Source organism: Sciurus carolinensis, chromosome 17 (assembly GCF_902686445.1).
Source record: "Sciurus carolinensis chromosome 17, mSciCar1.2, whole genome shotgun sequence".
Lineage (NCBI taxonomy): Eukaryota > Metazoa > Chordata > Mammalia > Rodentia > Sciuridae > Sciurus > Sciurus carolinensis.
In genome coordinates this window covers 21,943,106-21,970,473 of record NC_062229.1, presented here as the reverse complement: position 1 = coordinate 21,970,473, position 27,368 = coordinate 21,943,106, and the positions used below count along the sequence as shown (strand labels likewise).

General features: G+C 58.6%; 2 protein-coding genes across 3 annotated transcripts; one reads left to right on the top strand and one right to left on the bottom strand.

Annotated features, from left to right (window-relative positions):
* Nucleotides 1–13,306, top strand: Lsm4 (LSM4 homolog, U6 small nuclear RNA and mRNA degradation associated). Its single transcript, XM_047531035.1, has 5 exons — nt 1–115; nt 4,744–4,785; nt 7,416–7,514; nt 10,592–10,775; nt 12,819–13,306. The coding sequence occupies exons 1-5, from the start codon at nt 113–115 to the stop codon at nt 12,908–12,910; spliced, it is 420 nt and encodes a 139-aa protein (XP_047386991.1). The 5' UTR covers nt 1–112; the 3' UTR covers nt 12,911–13,306.
* On the bottom strand, nt 4,338–27,368 carry LOC124968510 (uncharacterized). 2 transcript variants are annotated; one of them, XM_047531033.1, is made up of 4 exons: nt 26,472–27,368; nt 10,098–10,387; nt 8,858–9,028; nt 4,338–5,638 (listed from the first exon to the last, which is right to left on the bottom strand). In XM_047531033.1, the coding sequence occupies exon 4, from the start codon at nt 5,521–5,523 to the stop codon at nt 4,555–4,557; it is 969 nt and encodes a 322-aa protein (XP_047386989.1). In that variant the 5' UTR covers nt 5,524–5,638; nt 8,858–9,028; nt 10,098–10,387; nt 26,472–27,368; the 3' UTR covers nt 4,338–4,554. The 2 variants fall into 2 exon arrangements, with proteins under 2 accessions (XP_047386989.1, XP_047386990.1); XM_047531034.1 differs by lacking the exon at nt 26,472–27,368 and adding an exon at nt 18,093–18,143.

Below are 27,368 nucleotides of genomic sequence, written 5' to 3'. Positions count from 1 at the left end.
CTCTGCCACTCCTTTTCAGCTTGGTGGCGCGCGGCGGGGCGGCTACCGGCGAGAGCGTGAGCGGCTGTGGCAGCGGCGGAAGTGGCCGGCGAGCCCGGTCCCCGCCGACAACATGGTGAGGGCAGGTCGACGGTGGGTTCTCCTCGAGGCGGGGGACGTGGCCATTGGGGACCCTCGGGGAGGGCGCTAAGGGCTGGGATAAACGTGCACTGCAAGCCTCGTGTCCCGCTCTTTGAGGCGGGGAAACTGAGGCCAGGGGCAGCAGGTGCCTTTCCAGGGTACCCGGTACGTCGCTATCAGGAATTTGGGATTGAATGGACACATAGTCACAATATAGCAGCTTAGCGGCAGTCGTCCCGATTTATCCGTGGGGTGAAGGGGCCCGCCGAAAGGCACCGTGAGTGAAGGGGAGCGAAGTGGACCAGGCCAATCTCATGGAGTATAGAAAGCTAGAGGGCGGAGAAGCAGTCTGAGTTCTCAGATGAAACCTGTTTGGGGAACTAGGGGGCTTGCGAATGTGTAGAATCTTAGCAGCACACACTTACATGCTTAGGACCGAAAAACAGGTGCAGGGAGGGGAATCGTTTCTCCCTGGGTCACAGCAGTTCATTCCAGGGGAAGCAGGGTTTCCTGCCCCCACCCCTTGAACCCAAGGCCTCACGCACGCTGGATGAGAGCTCTACCGCTGGCCTCCATCCCCAGCCCGTTTTCAATTTTATTTTGAGACAGGGTCTTGTTAAGTTGTCCAGCCTGGCCTCGAACTTGTGATCCTCCTGCCTCAGCCTCCCCAGTATCTGAGGTTACAGACGTGTGCCAACACGCTCAACAAAGGCGCATTTTAAGCCAGAGGTGGATAAAGTGAATCCTCATAGTTCACTGAAAGAAAAATTAAGGCCTGGAAATTTGGGGTCTGGGTAGGAAGGTTCTGGTGACCCTGGTGAAACAGGGATAAAGATACAGGATATATTTAGATAGAGAGACAGGAATTCAAAACTGGAAGTTTCTTGGCCCATCAGCACCCGGCCTTTATGTGTTTACGGAGAGAAACCAAGGACCTTGGTGGGGAAGTGACTTCCAGTCATTCTGTGAGATGGGGGTGGGGGGATTCTGGAGAACCAGAAGATGTCCCCAAGGGGTGGCTGCACATTTCTCAGGACTAAGGATTAGCCAAAGCTGCTGCTGCATACCATCCAGCGGGTGGAGTTGGCATTTCAGGATTGGCACCAGAAAGATCCATCTCTGTTAAGCTCCTTGACAGCAGGGTCTTCATTTTTATCCCCAACACATCACCAGAGTCTACAAAGTATTTGCACAAGGCACAGACTTGAGACTCATTCAGCCTCTTTCCACCCTCTGAACATCCACAGAGTCCCCATGTCTTGACTTTCTAGGAGTTTCCTGGAGGCATGCCAAGAGCAGACAGGCGAAACACCATCACACACATTCCCAGTTCCTTGTGGTCAGGCTGGAGTCAGAAGGAACAGCCTGGTGAGCCATCGTGGTGGGTGATCCTGAATGAGGAGCCATTGGTTTTAGTCCTCAATCTATCCAAACCAGAGAATTAGGCCTCCGAAGTGCCAAGAAAGTCTAGAAAAAAGGAATTCTCTTACCCTAAACAACTTTTCTAGCTCAACATTTCTCGTCACTTGGGTAGTAGAAGACTCCTATCTCACTTAGACACTTTCATGCTTTTTTGTTTTGATTTGATTCGCTTTGTGTATGGTACTGGGGATGGAGCCCAGGACCTCACACCTGCTAGGCCAGTGCTCTGTCACTGAGCTGCACCCTTTCATCCGTCTTTTGACCACCACCCACCCCTTCCTCTGATCTCTGTCTCCAGCACGGTTTGGGAATGAGGACATAGAATAAGGCAAGATGCAGGCACTGCTGCAGGCCATTGCAGTCTTTCAGAGAGATCCTTGACCTAGCAGTCACGGCTCCCTGTCCCAAAGCCACCTCTCCATCAGAGCCACCCTTCCCTTACCTGTGGGGTGGGGCAAGTATTCTGCCTGCCCTGTGTGCCTCCCTGGGTGGTGTGTGCATTCTCTCCTGTATTTATTCAGCAAACATTTACCGAGTCCCTCTCTTCTGCCTGATCCCTGGCCCCATGTGTACTTGGCACTAGACAAAGCCCACACCCACTGTGAGTTTTCCAGTCTAGCCGGGGAGGCAGGTAGTAAATAAACAAGATAATTAGAGACTGACTGCAGTCTATAATGGAAACAAACGGCTGTCCAGGAGAAGGTGGCCATTAGGAGGGCTTGGCCAAAGACGGTGACGTAGCAACCACCAGCCACGGGAAGGGCACCCTGGGTGGAGGCAACAGCAGTCGCGAAGGTTGGCCATTTTGGCTGGGGCTTCATAGACCAGGTTCTGCTGCTGGGCTCACTTGGGGGCGAGCTGTCAGGCTGTTCCTGTCTCATCTGGGTTTCAGATGGGTTTTTTTGTTTGTTTTTATTTTATTGAACTTTATTGTTTGGTGCTGGGGTTGAAACCAAGGGCCTGGTGAATGCTAGGTACGCAGCCTACTTCTGGGCCCCATCTCCAGATCCACTCTTGCATACATCGTCATAGGGACCTGCCAGCCACGACTGAGGAAGCTATGGTCCTCTTGAGCTGTGCTTCTGGTAGTTGGGACAGGTGATGTCCCAAGAACTGTCCCCAACATGGAAGGTGTGTGTACCCTGTAATATGACGTCTGCTTACCTGCTGGCAGTAAGCATCAGTCCCTGCTGGACTTTACCAGAGACATGCTAGGTGTTCCTGGGCAGAGCCCTCCCACGACGAGTGTTGGCATTTCATCTAAAATGAGTGGCTGCCAAGCCCATTTTTCTTCTTGACTTCAAGGGCTAGCTTGCTCCCTGCCCTCTTTCCAGTGATCTGGGAGGAGGCCCATGTATCCCCTCTCCTGGGTCCAGTTCCCATTGTGGACTCAAGAAAAGAGCAGGCTTGCTGAGGAAAGCCCATGCCAGTGCGAGGCTCCTAGTTAACCACAGCTGGTTGGCAGTGTCACAGGGATGCATTCCAGAGGAAAGGCAGGAGCCCTGGGGCACCAGCCCACCCACTGGGTGTCTCTGAGCAGCCTCTCCTTTAGTACTAAGCCTCTTCCTCCTTATCGGGCCTTTCCAGGAAGCCAGCACAGGAAGTGGGCTTGGGCCTGGCTTCCTGCTGGCTTGGGACCTCCTCCCGGCAGCTCTTCTCAGGAAGGGCCTGTGGGATGTAGGATTCCTTCCCCAAGGCCTTCGAGTTCCACCCCCTGGAGGAGTAGCCACCTTGCTGGTGGGGGCTAGGACGCCCCTGCAGAGACTTCTGGGATTGGGATTGAGTGGGATTCCAAAGTCACCAGGGCAGGGCTCACTGAAGCCTGTCTTCTGTGAGGCATTTCTCAGCCATGGGGCCCCTCAGAGCCAGAACCTCCATCACAGCCACACTGGAGTGGACTCTGGACTCCAGCACTGCCACCTGAGTCACCCTTCTTTCTGGAAGCCTAGAGGCAGTCCCCAGGGAATGAGTCATACTCTGTGTTTCCAAAATGAAAAGAGCTGATTATTTTCCCCCGGTTATAAAAATACTCCCAAGGGCTGGAGGCGGGGCTGAGGGTTAGAGCACTTGCCTGGCGAGCTGGAGACCAGAAAACCCAAAACTCCCAGGCCAGGTGCAGTGACCTGGGTAATAGCAAGACCCCATCTCAAAACAAAAAAATTACATGTTTGTCATGAAAGAGGAATTCAGTGATAATAGAAAAAGGAAAAATCAAATTATCTGGATGTGTTTAAAGATTCCATTTCTTTTCTGCCAGTGCCTGCCAAAAGAACCCAACTTTTTCTGGAATATTCTTCTGCCATCACCTGGTGAATGTTTTCGAACACCCAGCTCAGATGTGGCTCCTTCAGGTTGGGTTGGCTCCTCAGTAGGGCCTGGCAGAATCAGTTGTGGGCTGGTGAGGCGTGGCCTTATGCCAACTTAGGACAGACAGGGTCAAGTTGGGCCTGCATCCTCCTCTCTGCAACTGTGCTGCAGGTCCCTCGGCTTCTGCTGGAGCAGCCTCACCTCCATCCTTCTGTTCTGGGCAGGGGGAATGGTCCTGCACTGGGTGTGGTGACTGCAGCCCCAGCTGTGTCCACGGGCCATGGGGTACAGGCCCCTCCTGGACACTCAAGCCCCTGTGGGTACTCAAGTCCCTCTGTAAGGTGGCATAGGATTTGCATGGAACAGGGGACATTGAATTCTTCCTAGAGTTAGGGTACCTAGCACAATTGAAATGCTGTGTGCACAGTTGTTATACTCTGTTGTTTGGGAATAACAAAAAAAATGTACATATTCAATACAGACACCGTTTTATTTTCTTCAATATTTTCCATCTGCGGTTTGCTGGGGACCTGGAGGCGGAACCTGTTGGCGCAGAGGCCAGTCACAGGCCTGGAGGCATCTCAGAGAAACTGTCTAGTTGAATAGGAAATGCAGGCAACAGAAGGACCTGTGTTGTGATGTTGCCTGTAAACACAGGGCAGCGCCCTGCTCCGTACTGGGTGTGGATGAATGTAGCAAGAGGTGTCAAGAAATGACCAGAAGAGTCAGCACCAGGGCCAGGCGGCAGCTGCCTCTGTGAGAGGAGGGGCAAGAGGCCCCTGGGTCAAGGGAGGAGAAGGCACTCTCATCTGGGGGTGGTCCAGGTTCACTCCTGTGCCCCCAAGAGGCATTGGGGTGCCAGTCAGACAAGTCATGTGACTGTTTGCCTTGCAGCTTCCCTTGTCGCTGCTGAAGACGGCTCAGAACCATCCCATGGTGAGTAGGTGCTGGCCCAGGTGGTGTATTCTGAGGGGACACTGTTGAGGACAGTGACAGGCCCCTCTGGGTAGAGGATTTCCTGCTTCTCTGAACACAGTGGCTTGTTCTCTCTTCCCTCCCAAGTATGTGACCCAAGTCATTTCTGCTCCTTGGGAAAGTGATGCGTGCTGCCATGCGCAGCAGCACCCTGTAATCCCAGGGACTTGAGCAGCCGGGCAGGCAGACTGCAGGATAAAGGTCAGCCTGGGCAGCTCGGCAAGACCCTCCCTCAAAATAATGAAACTGGCCGAAGTAGCTCCAGAGCACCACAGGGTCAGTCCCCACCACAAACAAGGGAATCCTGTAGGGAACTTTGCTTCCAGAACTACTTTTGTCCTTAATAATACGTGATGGCTTCTGTCCACATCCACTAGTCGTTTCTCTTTTTAAATTTTCTTCTGCAAGTGTAAGTGATACACCACATGATTCAGCCCTTTCTTCGTGTGCATTTCTTCCGTGCTGCAGCTCACGCCAGGCCTGTGCGTCTAGCCGCTCAGCAGGTCCCGTGTCCAGCCATTTAAAGTGCACGACCCAGTGGTGGTTAGCACATTCAGTGTTGGGCAAGGCCCCTCTGTCTAGTTCCAGAACATTTTCATGGCCCCAGGAGGAGACCCTGTCCCCATCAGGGGACACTCCCTGTTCCCTTCCCCGAGCCTGTGACAGCTGCTCACCTGCTTTCTGTTCTGGATATCCCATGTGGACGTGGATGGAAGGCACGAGGTCTCCTGTGTCTGGCCCTCGTTGTGGACATCACATTTTCGAGGTTCATTATTGTAGTGTCAGTGCTTCATTCCTGCGGCCGGATGAGATTCTGTGTGGATGGACCATGTTGTGTTCACACATTCATCTGTTGATAGGCTTTCAGACTATTTCCACTTTTGCAAGTATGTATCTTTTTTAAAAATATATTTGTTAGTTGGAGATGGCCTCAGTATCTTTATTTTTCTGTGGTGCTGAGAATCGAGCCTCGTGCCTTGCACGTGTGAAGAAGAACTCTACCACTGAGCTACAGCCCCAGCCCTGAAGGTGTCCGTACACCTTTATTTCTCTTTTCTCTGGGGCAGATGTCACAGGTGGGTGTTTTTGGTGGCGGGAGTGCTGGGGGGAGCCCAGGGCCTTGCTGCTGGTAAGTGCTAGCCCTGAGCTGGGCCCACCACTCTGATTCCTTTCCCAGTCTCAGCCTTTTCCTGGCATGGCGTACCCTCAGAACGATGTGCTACTTACCCTTGTCCTCAGAACACATCGAGGAGGCCATTATTGTTGCTGTGCGAAACACCATTTCCAGGCCACCAAAGCCCACGTAGCTGGTACAGTCAGGACCAGCTCAGGCATGCCAGCTTGACACCTGGCACCTTGAAACAGTGACCACCATTGCCCTAAATATTCATTCCTCTAAGGATCTACACATGGCTGGGCGAGGTGGCGCACACCTATAATCTCAACAGCCTGCGAGACTGAGGCAGGAGGATCGAGGGTTCACAGCCAGTCTCAGCAACTCAGTGAGACCCTAAGCAACTTAGCGAGACCCTGTCTCTAAGTAAAAATTAAAAAGGGCTGGGGATGTGGCTCCATGGTTAAGTGCCCCTGGGTTTAATCCCTGGTACCAAAAAAGAAGAAGAAGAATTTGTGTGTCTGTTTAAATTTTTTAGTATATTTAAAGTTTTCAAATATTTTTATTAAATATTCAATATGAAGTTTTAAGTTTTGTTTGTTTTTATCTATTTGTGGTGCCGGGGATTGAACCCAGGGCGTCAGGCCTGCTGAGTATATGCTTTACCACTGACCTGTGCTCCTAACTCCCTGGGTTTGATCCCCAGCACCACAAGTTTAAGGAAAAAAAGACAGGCAAATGCCCTACCACTGAGCTCTATCCCCAGCCCTTTTTATTTTTAATTTTGAGACAGAGTCTTGCTAAGTTGCTGGGGCTGGCCTTTTTTTTTTTTTTTTTTTTTTTTTCTCTTTCCCCACTGAGGCGCCGGGGATGGGGCTGGCCTCGAATGTGCCACCCTTCTGCATCAGCCTCCCGAGTTGCGGGGATTACAGGCATTCACTGCTGCACTGGGCTTAAATTTTTTTTTTTGCGGTGCTGGGGATTGAACCCAGGGCCGTGTGCCTGCAAGGCAAGCACTCTACCCGCTGAGCTCTTTTTTTTTTTTTTTTTAAACAAATATATAAATACATGACCAGTGAAACTCCACATCACGTACAACCACAGAATGGGAAGTTATACTCCTTGTATGTATGATATGTATATCTGAAAAGAACAAGATATTTTTTAAAAAGGCCATCTAGAAAGAAAAACGTGGTAGAGCACTTGCCTGGCATGCGAGGCCTGGGTTCATCCTCAGCACTGCATGTGAATAAAGTTATCAAAACCAACCAAACCAGGCTCCTTACAGAGAGCCTGACACCGGCCGCAGGGCAGAGGAAGCCAAGCTTGTCATCATAGGAAGGACCATTCTGGGGTCTGGTGCTGCAGGCGTGTCCCGTGAGGGGTCCCAGCAAGGGCCTGGTTGCGGCTGCAGTGGGGCCGGGGCCCAGGCGTCAGGCTGCAGGCCACAGCTGACCATCGTCCCTTTTGCTTCTAGTTGGTGGAGCTCAAAAATGGGGAGACATACAATGGGCACCTGGTGAGCTGTGACAACTGGATGAACATTAACCTGCGGGAGGTGATCTGCACTTCCAGGGTGAGAGGGGGCCCTGGCCCACCCCTGGGGCCCTCGGGGGCTGTGGCACGGCGGGGGGTGGCCCTGCCCCTGGGCGAGCAGTTTGGGAAGGGCCACCTTTGAGCTGGCATTGCTGTCATGGGATAGGGGGCTGGGGCGGGTGTTGGAGTGGACGCAGCCTGGCCAGGGGCTCACGCTGCAGCTCAGCGGTCTCACTTCCAAGTGGGGCGTGGAGCCCTGCTTGGACCTGGTGGGAGGGGTCAGGTACTGGTCACCCTGCCAAGGGCGAGAGGACCTGTGGGAGGGAGTGTGCTGGCCAGGCCTCTGTGTCCACAGCACGCAGGGCCTTGCACCTGTGGCACAGGGAAGCTGTCCTGAGGGCTGCTGACCACACACAGGTCAGTCTACCCAGCCCGCCTCCGCTGCTGTGTGTCTGTGGATGCCACCCTGGCCTGGAAGGATGTAGGCCTGGGGGCACTCATGGCACATGCATGGCTGTGTGGCAGGGGGCAGCCACCTCCAGGGGAGGACTGACCTTCCCTGTCTACCTCTGCTGCCTTCAGCTGTTGATGTTGCCTGGACTCTGAGGGTCTGTGTGGCCAGGCAATGTCCAAGCCACCAGGGGGCGAGGACAACACTGAAGCCTAGCCGACCAGGAGCCTTTGGCCAGACCCTGAACCAGGAAGTGCCTGGCTAGGAGCGCTGGCTAGTGAGCTTGGGCGGGGAGACAGCTCCCCTGGGGGCTCAGGCCTCCCCCACCCTTGGCGTAACCCAGACGGCACTGAGGAGGACGGGGGTGGGTGGGGGACAGCGGCTCCTTCCCGTCAACTGGTGCCCGTGTCTGTCCTCCCTGTAGTCTGAGGGAGGAAGTGGTAGAGTGGGGAGCAAAGGTGTCACGCAGGGCTCGCCTCAACAGAAGACAGCAGGCTACGGGAGGGGACCATTTGCCAGGCCGGGTGGTGCGTGCCTGTGATCCCAGTGGCTCGGGAGTTCAAAGCCGGCCTCAAGAACTTAGGCCCAGCCACTCAGAGAGACCCTGTCTCTAAATAAAACACAAAGCAGGCCTGGGGACGTGGCTCAGGGGTTGAGTGCCCCTGGGTTCAATCCCCAGTACCAATAAAAATAAAAGAAGGGGCCTCTGTCATCTGGGTAGGCAGGCATGGGTGGCCCCGCCCGTTGTGGACAGGATCCTTGGTCAGTGGGGGCGCTGGGTGGGGGCTCCCCGGTGGGCTACTAGTCACTGCCTCCTGGTTTTCTCCTGTGCTCCTGTCAGCAGGTGTCTGGCTGGGTCCACCCGGCCGTGACCAGCAGTGCCAGGTGCTTGAGCCTGGGGTCCTCCTGCGTGTAGCTGGCAGGCCTCTTACCTCCCTTCAGGCCTTGGGATCCTGGGTGCGTCAGAGGGCGTGAGGGCTGGGCTTCTGTGGATACCGCCAGCTTCCAGACGGGACACGACAGTGCCCTTATCCCCCAGTGTTGGTCAGGTCCCACGGCCTGCCCGGTAGATGCTGGGCTTCCCCCAGCAGTCCACTCAGCACCTGCAGTGGGCAGGAGGGGCTGGTGAGAACTGGCCTCCCTCGGGTGGCAGGCCCGCTCTGTGGGGACCCCGGGGGCTGGGAGGCCGTGGTCTCCCTGCTCTCACTAGGCCCTGCGCCCAGCGCCCCAGCTCTCCATCTGCACAAGGACGCCAACCCCGCCTGGCCCTGCCCTGGCCCAGGGAGAGCTGAGCGCCACACAGCCAGCCTGCACCCCGAACTTCCTCAGAGCCTGTGTCCATCTGCCTGGGCTCAGTATCCCCGTGGACTTGGCCTCCCACCTGCCCTTCCCGCCCCCAGACTCCTACATATTTGTTTGGGAATGCAATACAAGTTCAAGAGGGATGTGAACGCTGTCGGGGAGACATGTCTTTTGGGGTGAAGTAAGAAGTACACGTTCAAGGGAGAACAGGGCCATTTCGAGAGGGAGAGACGGCCCGTCACCCCTCCAGGAGGGTGAACATCACAGGCCTCGGGAGTCCTGGGCTCCGGGGAGACTGTGCCCACGTGTCCCTGCCAGGCGCCTCCCCTGGGCTGGACCAGACAGACGCAGGCACCAGGGAGAGTGGGTGGCAGGCAGGACATGGAGGGCTTGGGGGCTAGAGTTAGCTGGGCGAGGAAAGGCAGGAGCCGCCTCTGGGGAGGGCAGCCGGGCGGGGCTGGCCTCAGACCTCTGCAGCTGAGGATCTGGACCTCCTCCCTGGTTCCGGGGAGGCGCTCAGCAGGAAGCCGCTGTGGTCTGATGTCTAGAGGTGTGGGCAGGGGAGGCAGCCACCTAGTTTGCATCTGTCCACAGGCAGGCAGGGAAAGGGGCTGGGAGCTCCTCTGACAGAAGCAGCTGCAGGCTTCTGCCTTCAGGCAGTGGGAGAGGGGGCAGGTGGGAGCCTTGTGTGCCTGGCTTGGTGTGTCCTGCTGAGGGAGGCAGTTGGCCGCCAGGTCCTCCGGGTTGACCCTGGGTTAAGGCCCAACTTTGCAAGACCCCTCCCCCACCCTAGTTGGTTCCTCTGAAAACTGCCCACCCACCTCGGGGCTCTGCAGGAACCGTACAGGTCACCGTTGTGCGCCCCCTTACCTCCGTGCCCAGCTCAGACCCTGTCAGAATTCTGGTCAGTCCTGGATGAATGAAGGGTGGGGGTCCATAGAGAGAGAGGGTCCCACACGGAAGTGGGGCTGGGGCAGCATCTGGGGTAGGGGAGCCCCTCACCCCTCTCTAGGCTTTGAGCTGCAAAGCTCCAGCTCAGGTTGGCAGGAGCCTCAGCTTAGTCTGGGGAGGGCTCTGTCCCCAACTGCGGGAGCCCCGGCCAGCCACCACCAGCCAGGCCCAGGAGTCGGGAGGCGATGTCAGCGGCCTCTGGGGTCCTCCTGGTGGATAAAGCATCGCTGAGTCAGGAGAGCGCCCACTGGAGACTGGCCCCCCATCCTCTCCTGGGATTGATACTTGGCAGCTTCCGTACAGGACGAGGGCTCCCTGACCCCTCTCTGCAGGGACCATCCCCTAACAGATCTGAGACTCCTACTAACACTGGGCCTGCAGAGGTGAGTGACCCCGACCTCCTCCTCACACAGGACGGGGACAAGTTCTGGCGGATGCCTGAGTGCTACATTCGAGGCAGCACCATCAAGTACCTGCGCATCCCTGACGAGATCATTGACATGGTGAAGGAGGAGGTGGTGGCCAAGGGCCGGGGCCGTGGTGGCCTGCAGCAGCAGAAGCAGCAGAAAGGCCGAGGCATGGGGGGCGCTGGGCGAGGTAGGCCTGCCCGGAGCTGCCTCAGGCACTGGACCTGGGGCTGCTGGGCCTCCCCTGCAGGGACTGCAGCTTGTGGTGTCTGTCCTTGCCTGGTGTTGACATTCTTGACCTGTGTCATCACAGGCCTCCTGCTCCCACAGGGAGCTGGGTCAGGACAGGCTACGACTGCCAGGGCTCCTCTGGGCAGCAGCTGATGGTGCTAGTCTGGGTCACCCCTGGCACTGCCACCTACCCAGCCTTCTCCTGGCAGTGGTCCTTGGCACCGCCTGTCAGGGAACAGCTGTGGTGGGGAGCCCCTTGCTCCGGGTCCAGCCTCCAGCTGCTTCTGACCCAGCTGGGGGCATTCGGATTCGAGCCCTGCTCCCGCGGCCTGGATCCTGCCGTCTCCTCCTGGCAGGTGGGGTGGGCACGAAGGGTCACCTCCCTGACGTTCAGTTTCTCCTCTGTAGTGCCCACCTCTCTGGCTGCTGGCAGGCCCCTGGCTCAGGCCTGGCATAGGTCCCTCTTGGTGCTCTGACCACTCTAGAAAGCCAAGGTTGTGCCCTTTTGAATAGACTTTGGCCTCGCCTCTTCCCCCACTGGAGACTGGAAATCTGGCATAAAATTCAGGCCTTGCAGACCGTGTCCCTCCTACTGCCCCATCCCAGCCTGTGCAGGAGGGACCTGGGTTGTGTCTTCACTCTGGACACCTGTGTGCCTGGCAGGCTGCAGGCCAAGCTGGGCTCACTGGGGCCACAGGCTGGGAGGACACCAGAGCAGCGTGGAGCCGAGGCTCATGGGACGGTCAGGAGCGGCTGGGAGCAGGGGCAGGGAGGGTGAGGGGAGCAGGCTCCTGGGGTCCTAGGCCCCCTGGTGTGGAGCCTGGTTCTGAGCTTGGCCACTGTGGAGAGCAGGGGAGGGCCCAGCCTGTGACTGCAGCGGCCACTCACAGTGGTCCCCGCCGTGCCTGGCCCCCTGGCAGAGCTGGTCTGCCTGGCGAGGTGTGAGGTCGAGCCCCTTGTGCTGGTATCGTCCTCTGTCCCCACAGTGCTGGACTCCTGAGAGTCTCAGCACAGCCAGGCCAAGCCCATCTTCATAGGTTGAAGGTCACCAAGGAGGAGGTGATTCTTGTCCTCAGACCCCAGGTTGGGCTCTCCACCCCAGCAGGCTCTGCAGAGGGGCCCAAGGCTGGCTGCATGCGGCCCAGGTGCTCTGACACGGCGCTGTCCATGTCAGCTTTCCTGGTGTTCCAGGCTCTGCTTGGCTTTCTCAAGCGCTCGCCCCGCACAGCTTGCTCTGGAGGCACGCGGCTGCAGCCTGACGGGGTGCCTGGCATGCAGGGTGCAGGGGGACCTGCTCGGCTCAGCCTGGGGCCTCCAGCACCCTGAGGGGGAGGCTCGAGGCGGGAGGCCAGGACCTTCAGTCTTAAGCAAGTCCTTGTATGACCTGCATCCTACCAGGACCTCCCTGGGGAGGAAGTGTCACAGTTGTCCTGTCTCCCTGCAGAGGTCCCTCCCACCTCAGGGGCTTCATGCAAAATGCCATTTGAAAACTCAGACCCTTTCTGCCACAGCCTCTGCCTGCGGGGAGACTTCCCTCCCCGACCCTGTTGCTGGGACTGGAGGCACAGGATCCCTCTTCTGTTCCTCTCCCAGGCGGGCAGATGGAGGGCACGGTGCTCCCCCAGCCTCACCCTGCTGCCCGCGTCTCTGTCCCACCCTGTCCCAGCTCCCTCTTCCTCTTGGGAACCCTCCTGGCTTTGTCCTTTCAATAACGCCCGGCCCTGGGACCTCTCTCCGATCCTTCCCCAAGCCCCCATGTGACCTGGGGACATCCTGTATCCTCCCTGGCACCCATGAGGCAGTAGCAGCCCTTGTCACCATAAGAACATTCTGCAGCACCCACCCTCACTCGCCCGGTCAGGTGCCCAGCCCCTGGTGGAGGACCTTAGGGGCAGGACTGCTGTCCCCGCTTCACAACTCAGCTGAGGCTTGGGGGTTCTGGGACCTGACCAGAGGCCCCAGGCGCTGGACCCAGCTGCAGCCCCCTCCTTCTGCCCCACAGGTGTGTTCGGTGGCCGGGGCCGAGGTGGGATCCCTGGCACGGGCAGAGGCCAACCTGAGAAGAAGCCAGGCCGGCAGGCGGGCAAGCAGTGAGCGCACAGAGAGCCGCAGGGTGTCCGCCAGCAGCTCCCGGAGCTGCAGAGAAGGGGAGGCCCAGATGCGTTGGGGACAGTGCCCACTGCATTTGGGGACCCTCTTTCGGTGAAGTCCCCCCACGGGGTGTTTTTGTTTTTTAAACCAGCCGTGTGCTGTTGGGAATGTCACCCCACGGTCTTGGTGTCATGTCCCAAGCCCTCGCTCTGGGCGTGTTTTCTCGCAGGTCTGTTTGGCCTTTCGCTCAAGCCCCTCCTGATGGCGGCCAGACTGGCCAGCTTTTGTTTGGAGCCCCCAAGTCACCTTTTCCAAACAGACAGGCACGACCGGACGCCACAGAGCCTGTTCCTTTCGCTTCCTTTCTCTTTGTGTTACAAAAATAAAAACAAGTACAGCCACAAATGCGAATCCATCCTTCCCTTTGAGCCACCAGGCAACCTGTGTGCTGTGTCCGCTGTCCCCAGACTCAGGAAGTCAGTTCCCACAAGGCCACTTCCCTTCAAGTGGAAGCATCTCCCCAGGACATGGGTTCCTGGCCTCCCCTCACCCTTAGGGGACAGGCAGGCTGGCGCCTGGGCCTGGGAGTCCTGGGGCCCCATCCCCTCTGTGGAGTAGGGGGTGCCCCGTGGAGCCCAAGGGGGTGGTCCTGGCAGCAGCCAGACGTGGCGCCCCCTGCGGCCTGGACTCCACCACCTCTGCCTGTCTGGTCAGCACTCCACCTGGAGGTCGGGAGAGGCAAGCCACGACCGCGGCCGCCCTTCCAAGGCACAGCCCCGGGTGCCGCGTCCACCTGAGACGTGGAGTCAGCGCCTTTGAAAACCGCTTGCAGTAGCGCCGTCTGGGCCGTCTCCCTGCCAGCAAAGGGAGGCGCGGCAGGAGGGCCCCAGACAGGCCTTGCGGACCCTTGAGGCCAAGGGCTGCTGCCCTGTGCCCGGCTCTTCTGGGACCCTGGGACTCTGTGCCTCACACATCTCTACCTCGAGGGTCCTTCTAGCCTGGTGCCCGGCGCTGGCCTGGCCCTCTTGACACCTGGTGCTGTGGGACTCCTTTTGTGGTGACAGCAGCTCTTTGGTGAAGGATGGAGGTGGAGTCGTGGGGTCAGCAGGTCGGGGGGGTGGCCAGTCCCAGGCCTCACAAAGCCACCTCCCCCCATAGGGACGTGGGCAGTACTCGTGGCCCTGGCTTAAGGATCAGGGTGGACAGGCCACTAGCCCCCTGCTCACTAGACAGACGGCCCTTGGCATGGGCCCAACCCCGCTGTGCGGAGAGTGGGGAGGGGGCTCCTTGGCAGCCCCACTCCCGGGGCCCTCCCTGCCAGGGTCAGCTCGTCAGGGAAGGCCGTGGCGGAGTCCAGGAGCCCTGGAGGCTGCCCCTGCCCACTGGCCTCTGCTCGGTTTTGTCCTCGCTCACTGAGCTCTGAACCCAGAGTGTCCAGGGGCCCCGAGTGCCTTGCAGTCCAGGGTCTCTGGCTCCTGTGAGCCTCCCGGGATCTGTCAGCAGGCCTCTCAGCCCCGGGCTAGCCCCCGGGTGCCCAGCCTGCGTAATCGCGGCTTCTCGCCTGCGTGGCCAGACGCAGAGCCGCTCTGACCTTTCCAGCCAGGCAGCCGCAGGCTCCCAGCCCAGTTCCCCCTCGCCTGGCCTGTGACGTGAGCACAGTCCCTGGCCTGCCCCGCGGCCGTGCCTCCCGAGGTGGTGCAGCCCATTCGGACAGCGGGCTTCCAGGACGCAGGTCCTCCTGCGCCTGCGTGGGGACGGCCCAGGTCTAAGAGGCCACAGCCTCGGCTCCTCCGCGAGAAGGGAAACCAAGAGCCCGGCTAGTTCCTCCCGAGGGTCTGTGTGTCGCCTGAGCAGCCCCGCCCCCCGCGGGCGGTGCCCCCCCAGCACCTTCTCCCTGGAGCGGGTTTCTGGCAGGGAGGCCCTGCACTCCTGCGCGCTGCAGCCGTGACTCAGCCGCCCCCACCCCTGCAGACCAGGAAGCACAGCCTGTCTCAGGGACAGTGCGAAGGCCCAGCAGGAAGCGCCCCCTGCCGCTGCCTCACCTGGGCCGTCTGCGGGGCTCGAGCCACTGTCTCAACCGCATCCCCTCCTCCGCCCACGTGGCTGGGTCTGGCCCTGCACATCCTGATGGGCAGCGAGTGTCCCCTGCCATCCCTCCCTGGGGACAGAAGTCTGGTGGAGGGTAGACTGATGACCACAACAGGAGCCAAGGGAATCTGTCCCCAGGCACTGGCAGCACCTCCAGAAGCCAGGCGGAACCCCACCACAGCCCTTCCCTTCCCAGGACCAACGTAGACCTGGGAAATGCCTGATGAAGAAGCCCGGGCGGCAGGGCGCGCGGCAGGTGGGGAGGCGAGTTGGGAAAGGCTTGAGGGAGGCCAGGAGGCCACCCATCAGGGGAGAATGTCGCAGAGGAGGAACGGCCTGTGCAAAGGCCCTATTCCCCAGAGATATGCGGGCAGAGTGAGAGGGGCAGGAAATGGAGAAGAGAGGGCCCTGGGTGAGAAAGGAACCTTCTGGAACTGCTGGAGGCAAGAAATCCCGAGACCAGAGTAGGTGAGGCCAGGGGTTCAGCCCAGGGTGGAGAACACAGGTTCGTGGGGTCCAGCACAAAGGCAGGGACCTTTTCCCCCACCCTGGAGGGGAGCCCTCGAGGGGCTGTCACTGCCACACTGGCCTGAGGGGCAGCCACTCCAGTGGGCTGGGGCCGAGCTGAGCTGTGGTCTACAGCCTCCACCAGAGCGGGCCTGTCTTCCTGGCCCCGGGCCTGGCCCCACCTGTAGCATCCAGCCTGGAAGCCACTTCTTAAGAGCCCCTCCTGCGGCCACTGGGCCCTCCCGCTGGTCCCTGTGGGCGCCCAAAGCCGCTTCAACCTGGCGCCTCCGAGGGTCCTCACAGATAGAGAAAGAGGCTCCAGGGACAGGAGTGGATCCTGGCAGCACTGGACAGTGTTGCTCTCTGACCAACCGTGGGCTGAGCAGCTCCCGAACCGCAGGGAGGCATCCCACTCGCCCAGGCACAGACAGGGTGAGCAACCCGCCCTGGGTTATACAGCCCTCGGCTCCCGAGCCACCTCAGGGCTCCTCCCTCTGTTGCCTCTTGAATCCAGAGGACCCAGTGACCACCTCCTGCCTTAGGTGTGTCAGGCACAAAATGAGGAGTCCAGAACTGGCTAGGATGGGGCAGGTGAGATCAGAGACTGGCTCCTGCCTAAAAATGCCTTCCCTTGGGTCGGGGCGAGGCTCCGTAGGAGAGGCTTGCCTAGCAGGAGGCCTTGGGTTCCGTCCCCAGCGCCTCAGAAGATAAGGTTAAAGAAAGAAAGAAATCCTCCTCCTCCTGGCTAGAGCATCAGTCATCAGTGAGGCGCAGGGTTCAAGGCCCTTTCGGAAGGTGCCTGACAGGCGTAACCTGCGCCTCGGTTTCTTCCCTAGTCAGCAGGGATACCAGCAGCTTCCCTTACAGGGACAGAGGCCGGTATCCACCACAGGACCAGCCTGGTTTACAGCAGGTGTTCAATAAATGCATAAACCCCTCTGGCAACTCGAGAACACCTGCAGTGTGTGCACCCATTCTTGATTCTAATGCTAGGGGGTTGGTGAGAGGCACTCCTTGTCCAAGGGGAACTTGGGCGATTTCCCTGCTGGAAACAACAGCCAGGTCCCTGTCCTTTGTGACCGGAAGCCTGACCCTGGACCAGTGAGCATTCCCCTTGCAGGCCCAGGATTCTGCCTCCAGAACACCCTGTGGGCCAGGCCCAGGCTCTGTGGCCACACAGCTATGACTCACCCCTGCCCCACCTCCACTGGAACCAGGCACCGAAATAGTCACCCTAGCCTGCTCTCGGGAGTGGCCGTGGAAATATTTCAGGGCTGCGTTCAATGCCTAAAAATAATCCCCGCGTCCTCGAGTGTCTTTCCCTCCCTCATTCCCTCTTCTGTACCCCATGGGCCAGGACCTTTCACGCCACGCCCCTTGGCATGTTGACTGTCCCCAGCAAACAGAATTGGCCCGGGCCTGCCTCTCCTCTGCTGCTGCGGAGCTACCCAGACCCTTCTCCCAGAGCCCTCTCTACACGTAGGCTTTTGTGAAACCCCCAGAAGTCTCTCTTGCTGGGGAGAGAAGGTCTGGCCTCTTTGACATTGTCCGGGGAGAATTGTATCCCTCAGAGGTTTTCCTTAAGGACTGAAAAATGACACTGGGAGCACCCAAAAAAAAAAAAAAAAAAAAAAAAAATGACACTGGGCGCAGTGGCGCATGCCTGCCATCCCAGCGGCTCAGGAGGCTGAGGCAGGAGGATCTCGAGTTCAAAACCAGCCTCAGCAACTTATCGAGGCCCTCATCAATTTAGCAAGACCCTGTGTCAAAAATAAAAAGACCAGGGATGTGGCTCAGTGGTTAGGTACCCCTGGGTTTGATCCCCAGTATCAAAATAAGTAAATAAATACAACTGAGAAATGGTTCTGTTTGTGTTCACGAGATGACCTGAAGCAGGGCCCAGCTGGACTGATTTCCACCCCTTTGCCCACCCACTTGCTATGAGATCCCACATAGATTGGAAGTCCTGTTCCTTCCCCAGGGTGTGTGGACTGTCCCCTCCACCCCAATGTCCTCACCGTCATCAACCTCCTGATCACACTTAGCAGCCCCTGTGGCCCCAGTGGCCAACCACCAAGGACTTCAGCTTCCTGGAGACCAGAGAAGGTCGGGCAGGGGCTAGCACACAGAATCCACCTGCTGGAGAGAGCAGCAGGTGCAGAAGCCCTGGAGCAGGTGCCAGCTGGCTGGGCTGGAACGCAGCAAGTGCCCCCAGCAGCCTCCCTGCTCCTTACCCCTTGCTAGGCAGGGACAGAGCCAGGTCCCTGAGCCCCTGTGCTAACACTTACGAAGTCAGGGTTTTTTTGTTTTTGTTTTTGGTACCAGGGATGGAACCCAAGGACATTTTGCCACTGAGCCACACCCCCAGCCCTATTGTGTACTTTATTTAGAGACAGGGTCTCACGGAGTTGCTTAGGCCTCAGTGTTGCTGAGGCTGGCTCTGAACTCAGGATCCTCCTGCCTCAGCCTCCCCAGCTGCTGGAATAACAGGCAAGAACCACAGTGCCTGGCCTTTTTTTCTTCGGTACTGGGGATTGAACCCAGAGGCGCTCTTCCCCTGAGCTATATTCCCAGCCCTTTCATTTTTTACCTTGAACTTGTGGTCCTCCTGCCTTAGCCTCTCCAGTTGCGGGGTTTACAGGTGTGTGCCACTGTGCCTGACAAGATTTCCATAGTTTTAACATCAAATGTAATGTTTCTGTTTGTAAAAACTGAGGCTCAGAGTCTCAACATGAAATTAACTTTTTTTTTTTTTTTTTTTTTTTTTTGGCTCTGGGGAAGGAACCAAGCAAGCGCCCTGCCACTGAGCCCCACCCAGGTCTCCAACACGACACTTCTGGGTTCTATCCACACTGTGGCAAGTGCCAGCGCTCCGTTCCTTCCACGTCCCCAGCCTTGTTTATTTTTTTATTTTGTGACAGGCATGCACCGTGGTGGCCCGCCGTGCCCTCATTCCTCATGGCTGAAGCATATTCTACCGTAAGGCTGGAGCACAGGTTTCGCTTTTGTTTCTGCTTGCTGGGGACGGAACCCAGGGCCACGTGCAGGCCAGGCAGCGCTGGGCCACCGTGCTGCACCCTGGCCCCTGCTAGTTTCTCCTCCACCAGATGGCTCCGGGAGGTTCGGGCTGTCGGGAAGGAAGTGCATGTCCAGCACTAGGTGCAGTGCTAAGGGCCAACCCCTCCCCAGCTAGTACGTCATACTCTTATCGAATGCGCGTGAGCACAGATTTCATTGGGGAAATAAAGGCACAAGCCAAAAAGGAAACACAGGTCATTTCCTAGGCTTTTATACTCTGAAGATGGGGGTAGAGGCAGAAAATAAGGAAAGCAAGAATGAAATACCATAAATGCCAGGCGAAGAACCAAAGGCTCTTCTAGGCAGTGGGGCGTGCAAATGCCCTGAGGTGGGCGGGAGCTGCTATGACTGAGTAGGGCAGGTTGGGGAGACGGGAGGAGGCGGCCGGATGGCAGCTGTTGTGGGACCTGCACGTTGTGGGAAAGAGTATAAGAGGTAGTCAGGGACAAAGACTCAGGAGGACAGGGAGAGAGCCTGGGAGCCCAAGGAAGAGATGGGACTGAGCGTCCAGGGACCCTGGCCTCAGTGGCCACGGAGGCTTCATCCTCATCTTGCAACCCACCCCTGTGCCCAGAACAGTGTTGGCACACAGTAGGCACTCTGTAGATGCTGGATGAATGGACAGAGGGACGGACAGATGAGTGGGTGTGGACAGACAAATGGGTGGATGGGTAGGCGGATGGATTTAGATGGGCAGTGGACGGGCAGGTGGCTGGGCGGCGAGAGGAGGAACAGATGGAAGGCGGGGGGTGTGGCTGGGATGGGTGGGCAGGTGGGCGGAGTTAGACGTGGTGTCAAGGCCGCTGCCCTGAGAAGCAGCACCGCCCACCTTCCAGCAGGAGCCCGGGCAGTGCGATGCAGTGGTGGTGGAGGGACTGGCCAAGCCAGCCTCGGGTCCCCCCACGCCTCTGTAGCCTCACGAGGTCCGGATGGAGGCCGCCGGGCGGGCAGAGCAGGGAGTTGCGCACCGGCCAGGCAGGGGCGGCCCGGCGGGTACCAGATGCTGCTACTGCCTCTGCCGCTGAGTCAGTGTCGCCATGGCAACCCGGGCCCCGCAGGATGCTCCTCGGGCACATCCCCCTCACCGCAGCCACCACCACGGCCGCCTCCTCGCCGGGCGGGGACAGGGAAGCAGATCTTTCCACCCAGGTTTCGGGCAGTACTCAGGGACCACACGCCGGCCTTCCCCAGCCCCACACCAGCTCCGAGGGTCCCTGGGAGTGGACAGGGCAGGGTGTCGCATGCAGCGAGCGATGAGGACAAGGTCTGCATACTAGATAGGAAGGGGCAGGCATAGCTGGGGGGCGGTGGGGAGAGGGGCCCCAGTAAGGAGACGCAGAGGTGTGGAGAGACCGGGGTGGCACTCAGTCATCCCCAAACCTGAGCCTCCCCTGCTTCCTCTAGGGTATGGATACTCTTGGGGAAACTGAGGCAGGGAGAGCAGTCACGGGCTACACCTGGGCTCACAAGGATTCGAACTGCCCTTCACCCCAGCTGGAGAGCATCAGGGCACCTCTGTGATCCTACCCCCTCTCATCTCTCCTCACCCCACTCCAGGACCCCTCCTTAATATCCCAACAATCCTCACATTCCTACCCCAGGGCCTTGCACATGCTCTTCCAGCTCCACAGCATCCTCTCCTCTGGTATCTTCCTGGTACCCTCTCTGCTGATGTCAAGGACTCTCTGAATCCCCTCCCCAAGCTTTTCCCTCCCTGCTGTGATGTCCTCATCTGACTTTATACTGCCCATCATTTCAGTTGTTCCCACCCTAAGAACATAAGCCTTGCAGAGCCTGGCTTATTGCCGCTGCCCTGCTCACTTCCTGGGCCCCTGGCTCAGCAGCAGCCAGGTGTGCAGCAGGGATTGGACAACCAGGCAGTGCAGCGGGGTGTCTGCCTCCTCCAGCATGACCCAGAGCTGTGGGGCCGGGGCCAGCACTTAAGGACATGGATAGCTCCCTGGGCAGGGTTGATCGGATCAGGCCAGCCCGCCAAGCCCAGGGCGGGAGGCACCTCCAAGGACTCCTCTGCCAGGGAGCCTTCCTGATGCCTACAGCTCCCCCTGATCATCTGGGGTCACAGGGTCCCCACCAACCCTGATTGTGCTGCCCTGGTTCGGTCACGTTATCTTGGCTGTAGAGAAGTATTTATATGGTCACCTCTTTTTGCTGAGGGGTGGTGTCCTGTCCTCAGACAAGGCCACAGTCCCTGTGAAAAACATGGATCTGGTTAAAAAACACTGGCGAATCTCACTCTATCTACCTGTTGGTGCTGGGGATGGAACTCAGGGCCCTGCACCCCCAGGTCCCCCAGCACCCCCACCTTCCTGCCGCGGCCCTCTCCAGGCCTCTCTCCTCTCACCCGGTTTCCTGGCACTCGGGCCCTCTTGCCTCCCTTCCTCTCCTCCTCTCTCCCTCCATCCCTGCTTTTCCTCGCTCTTTATCTCCAGGTCACTATCTAGCTGTTCCCTCCGCTACCTCTGGGCTCTGAGGCTCCAGTCAGGAGGTCTAGCTCGTCCAGCCTGGAGCAGGGCCTGGGGCGCCAGCCGGCCTCCACCTATCTGTCCATTCATCCCAGGGGCTTGGCCTGGGCCCCGAAGCGCGCCTGGGGGGGAAGGGGGGAATTCCACCGGCCAAAACCCAGTCCCCTCCCCTGCTCAGGGTCCCCTCCGGGGCGCCGGTGGGGAAGGGGTTAACACGGGAAGGGGTTAACTGCGCGCAGTCCCCTCCCCCCAGCCCTGCATTTAATTAGCAGCCCTGGCTGGGAGGGCGGGGGGCCGGGAGGAGAGGGGAGGAGGGGGAGGGGAGGAGGGGGAGGCGCAGGGCGGGACGAGGCGGCGAAGAGGCGGCTGGAGGGGTGGGGGTTGGCGAGGCCGGGAACCTGGAACCCACACTGGACCCGAGTCCCGCCTGGCTGGCTCCCCCACTGAAGCCTCGGCCTTCGGTTCTCTGCCATCCCCTCTCCGAGGCGGAGCCGCGCGCCCGCAGGAGACGTCACCAGCTGCCTCCCCCTGTCGCTGTGCTGGGGAAACTGAGGCTCGCGCAGACTGGGCGCTCGCCAGGACGCAGCTGGGGTTCATGGGGGTGGTTTTGCCGGGATGCGTCTGCGTACTGGAGAACAAGCACGAACCCCCAAGTGCCCGCCCCAAGTTCCTCCGAGCCCCGGGAGCTGCGGGTACAGGAGGCGGCGGAGGGGACCAGGTGGCCTGCGGCCCGGGCCTGAGTACCGGTCAGGCAGCGCCCTCCTTGTGCCTCGGCCGCCCCTCCGCGTGGCGCGCACGACACGTTTGGAGACCAGATCCCCCAACACTCGCTATCTCGGCTCCAGCGCCGCGTGGGTTGCGGGCCCCGAGGCCGAGACGTCCGTGTCTACGCCGCTCCGCCTGGCCCTGACGTCGCGCTGACGCCACCGGCCCCCCTCCCCGCGGGGTCCTGCGGCCCAGAGTGGTTAACCCTTACGCTGCCACGCCGAGACCCCCGGTCCTTTCTCCCCCGCGCCCTGCCAGGAGGGGGTCCAGGCTGGGGGCCCCGACGTCGGAAGTGCCCTGGGCGGACCTGGGCCAGGCCCCTTGGCCGTGCCGTTCCCTTCGCCTGGAATGCGTCTCCTGTCCCTGTCCAAGCCCGTGTTTACTGTGACATCCCTCCCTGCGGCCGGGCCCTGACCCCTCCGAGGCTGGGCGTGACCGCGTCTGGCTGGCTCTCCCGGGCCCGGGGTGAGTCCTCTCCCCAGTCACTCGCTGTTTCAAGGTCAGTTTCTTCCCCCCGTTTTTCAGATAAGAACCAACAAAGTCCAGAGAACTTAAGGACGTCACCCAGCGAGGGGCTGCGGGCCCGGACCAGGGCCCAGCTCTTGTGGATCCCCGCCCCCACCCCGTGCGGTGGCGGGGACTGTCTCTCAGCGGGAGAGGACCCCGCAGGCCCCGCCCTGCCCCAGGGGAAGTGAGACTGGGGGCCCTCCCCCGCATTCTCGCCACTTCCTCCCGGGGAGAGGCGGCGGCGGGGAGGGAGGGGGAGGTGAGGACTGGTATGGGAGTTCAGGGAACCTGCCTTAGTTCGGGATGGGGTCTCTGGGCTCCTACCCCTGATTTGGTAGAAGACCCGCATTAAGTGCCCCATGCACTTGGGGTGGCGGGTGGCAAATCTGCTCATTCCTTGGGCCCCCTTATTAATTGACCGGGAGTCCGTTCGGATTCCCTTGTTCAGTCTACTCCCCAGCTGGGTCCCAGATCCTCCCATCCTTTCTTCGGGTTGGCCTATAAGGTCCCGCAGGCCAGAGGTCCGCCTTCTGCTCTGCTGCACTCCTGCGGACCACTGAGCTGCACGGGCCCGTCCTACTGAGCTGTGGTCCTCCTGGTGCGGGCCAGGGGGGACCTGGATTCAGTCTGCCCTCCAAAGATCAGAGGCATTCTTTGCTCAGAGTTTGCCTCTCCGCTGGGACAAGCATCCCTCCAAAGAACAGCGTCTAGAAACCGTCTCCCATTTTGGCAGCAGGAATACATCTGCTCATTCATTCCTTCTCTCCCTCCTGCGCACTATTTCATTCTGTATGTTATCTTCTCATTCATTCACTCACTCGTTGATTCACAAACCACAGGCAGCCTGGGAAGGACGTGGCCCACAGATATGTGGGTGGGGACAGCCCCAAGGCCCAAAGGTGGGAACTTCCATTTTACTAAACCAACCTGAATCCTCCCCAGAGAGGCCCCATAGGGTCGCCAGAGGCAGCTGCCTGTCACTCCAGTCTTAGCGCTGGAAATGGGTCCCGGACCTCCTCAGCCATCCATAGGCGCCTGGGGCTGATGCAGGCCAGATCACCAGAGGGCTCCCGCACCTCTAGAGTTCCAGTGTCAACTAGTCACACTCCTGAGGATCTACTTCAGGCTAGGATCCCTTGACCAGGAACTCTTACCCCTGGGGCTGTGCATCCCCACCCTTCCTGGACTGGGGCCTCTGTTCCTTAATGCCACTCAGATGCTTGAGATCCAGGGCTAGACCAAGTGTCCCTGAGGAGGGAATGCTGGGGCTTTGCTCTCATTTCATCTTTTTTTTTCAGTTTCCTGCTATTTATGGCAAGAGAAACTGATTTTCCATTCCTGGTGGTGACACGAAGATTCCCTTTTGAAATATCTCTATTGAAATAGAAACAGAAAAGGGGGTAGATAGTGACATCGGCCTGGAGGGCGCTTCTTTACTATGACTTACTTCCTGTAACTCCTCCACGTCAGTTCTAGAGGGCTGGGGGCTGCAGGGCCGTGGCCAGCACAGCACACCCAGGCGCGTGGTCCAGTGAACCAACCACTGCCCCAATCCCAAATCACACCTACTTGGCAAGGTGATCTAGTGAAAGGGAATTCACCTTCTGACCCTACGCACATCTGGATCTAACCCCACCCGTGCATACAGCAAGTGCGCATTCATTGCACACTGAGGGGGGGGGGGGGACTCTGCCGGAGCCCTCCACTCCCAGAGCTAAGGCTGGAGTCAGTCAGTCCCTCAACAAACTCTGCTCTGAGCCACTCCGTGAGGCCTTCGAGGAGGCTGGGGACACCACAGTCTCAGGGACAACTGGATTCTGCTGTCATCAAAGTGGGATGTGCCAGGTTCAATCCAGTTTCCTCCAGGCTGCCCCCGCCGGTTTCCTTATTTGTAAAACGCTCTTAGGAGGCTGAAGGAGCCGGTGCCACCCAAAGGGCTGAACCTGGTCCCCTCTGTGTGGCTAGGCAGACACCTGCACAGGGGCGGGGACAGGACGGCGGTTGCGGCGCCAGGGGAGGGCGGAAGCAGGGCAGCGTGGAGCGGGGAGCGCAGCCCTCCGCGGTAACCTGATCCTCAGGAATGCGCGGAGGCCAGACGCGCCCCCAGCCCCAGGCCGCCCCTCCCCCAGCCACCCCGCGGGTCCTGCCACCTGGGGGGCTGTTTCCCGCCCGCCCCCGCAGCCCTGCCCCACTAGTCAGCTTGTTCTCAGGGCACTCAGTCACCATAAGCCCTGTCCCAGCCCTGCAGGGTCTGAGCTCTGGGGGGGCATCCGCAGCAAGCCCCGCCCCCAGGACCCCACATCCCCACCTTAACTCCTATTTTCTCTCTCTCTGGGGCTTTCCGTTTTATCAAGTTGATTGTAGGTTTCTGGGTATTCGAATAAAGACTGAAAATTAAGCCAAGTTGCAGGTTACTTTAAACCAGAAAGTCAAGGTCCTGGCACTGGGTGCTGCAGAGGTTAGAACCTAGACTGGGCACACAGAAAGGTGGAGGGGGGGCGCACATCAGATTCAGTGTTGGGAAGGCCAGGTCCTCTCCAGCCTGGGCTGGGGGACCCCAGGCAGGTCAGATGTCAGTCCTCTACAGATGCTGCTCTAGGAAGTAAGATTAAAATCTCTCACAACTTGCTGCGAAGATCAAAGTGAAAATGTGGAGTCCAGGGCTGAGCTGCTTAGTGTCCCTTCCCCCAGCCTCATCTGGAACCTCATCGACTTCAGGACAAATATCACTTGGTCTTTGGTGAAGGCCTCACCACCTTTCTTCCTCCCCCTTTGGCTCCAGTGGCTGCCAACTCAGTCCAGACCCTGCTGTCTCCCAGCTCACCATCAGGGTGAGCAGCTGGGCCCTGCCCCAGGGCCATTGCATTTGCTGTACCAACTGCCTGCGATAATCTGATCCCCTGTTCCTTGGTTATTTGCTCCAACTTCTCTTTCAGCATCATCTTCTAGGTTGCCCTCACCACATTAACAGACCCGAAGACATCCTCTTTTTCACCAGGGAAGTTACCATTTATTGTCCCAAAGGTGCACTTAAGAAGTTTGTTAGTCTGGGTGCTTGGAAGGAATGGGGGTTTCTCAGCGTGTGTCCAAGTCAGTGCCTGTGGAATACATGAGTTACTCCTCATGTGTTGTGTGGATTAGCCCACACACCCCAAGGAACTCCCAGACCCATCTCTGAGGAATCAGTCCCCAGTCTGGGAGTCTAAAGCTGGGTACAGCTGCTCTCAACTTTGTGGGGTTGGTTTGGGACAAATGGAGGGATGAGTGACAAACTGAGTGTCTTGGAGGACTCCCTAGCTGGGAAGAAGTAGGTGGGCCAGGGCCGCCCATCTCCCCCCCTGTCCCCTGCCTGGGGGAGACAATGCTTGATGCAGACAGGGGACAGGGGGTAGCCAACAGAAGGGAGTCTAGGGGAGTCCCAGGAGGCATGGTCGGGAAAGGCTTCTTGGGAGGAGGCAGTGGAGGTGGGTTTTGAAGGATGAGTAGGAGTTGGCAGAGAGGCTAATTAAGGGCACTCGAAGCTAAGAGAACACAAAACCAAATAACTGCAGTTAGGCTTGGCCAACTAATAATGAAGTAAAACATTTATTGAGTCTTTACTATTTCTTCAAATCCTCCCTATAAAAACCACAATACTGTGTTGTGGCTCAGTGGTAGAGCACTTGCCTAGCACGTGTGAGGCACTGGATTCGATCCTTGGCATCACATATAAATAAGTAATATAAAGGTGTTGGGTCCATCTACAACTGAAAAAATTAAAAAAACAAAAACAAAAAAACCATGACCACCCTAATAGTCCACATGGTAGAAACACATTCATTCCTTTTTCATAAGGGTGGAACTGAGGCGCTTTGAGGCAACTCACTTTGGCCAGTGAAAGCCTACTTGCCTTGAGAAAGGGCATGTGGCTCAGGCTGGCTTGGCCCCCAGTTCACCAGACCATCCATCCCCCACCTGCCAAGGTCGGGGGGCTGCACCTCCCTAGGCCTCCTATCATGCCCGACTCCAGGAGAAGCATGACCCATCTCTTCCAATCTAGTCCCACTAGTGGGAGTCCCAGGCCAGGCTGAGGCTGGATCTCCTTTCACCAGGGATCCCAGCCTCTGCAGGAGATCCTGGAAAGCACACAGTCCTACCTGAGGTCCCCTGCAGGGTCATGCGGCCCATCCCATCATTCTGGATGATTCCAAGGCTACAGTGGGAATACAGCCTGAGGGTGGGGACTCCGAGAGGGCACCCCAGCTGAGGTGAGAGAGACTTGGGTCCTGCAATTGGGAGTCCACTGCTTAGAGAGATTGACAGAGGTCAGAGAGGGGTCAAGGGGCTGAGGAGTGGCTTCATCTAGAGGGTGGTGGGGAGCCTGAGGGGTTGTGTGGAGGGGCTGTTTGTCAGATCCAGATGTTTCCAGGATATCTGAAGTGCTGATGGGGCCGTCCTTCCCATCTCCCTTACAGCCCTTTCCCAGCGAGCCTTAATGGTGGCCCATTAAGCCCTAACAGCCATGATCTACTAATAAGCAGGTAATAATTACTAGCTGGGATTCCTGCCTCATCAGCTCAGCCCCTGGAGTCGGGAACCCTGCCCAAGGCCCCACATCAGGCCCTGGCAGACTCCAGGTTAAAAACGTGGGCGGCTGAGGGAAGCAGCAGCCTTGGGGCCTGGACTCCCAGGTTCTCGGGCTCCACTGGAGAAACACTCAGGACGGGGTCACAGGATGGGGTCACAGCCCGGGCCCTGCCATGATTCCTAGCTACCTCTCGGGCTGGCAGGTCGCTCCCACCTTGCTGAGCCTGAGTTTCCCATCAGTAAAGGCAAGAAATCCGACTCCTGGTATCTATAGACTCCACGCAGTGAAAATAATCAGGTTCGAAGCGCTTCCAGAAACTTCGGGCGACCCTCCTCTTCCCTTCCCTCTCTTTGTGGGAGAAACAGCGAGGGTAGACGGGGATGGGAGAGCCCCCTGTCCGCTCTAAACCTCGCCAGAAGGAAGGCAAGCACTGTGGGCGCAGCGGAGCTGGAGGCGCCAAGGACTT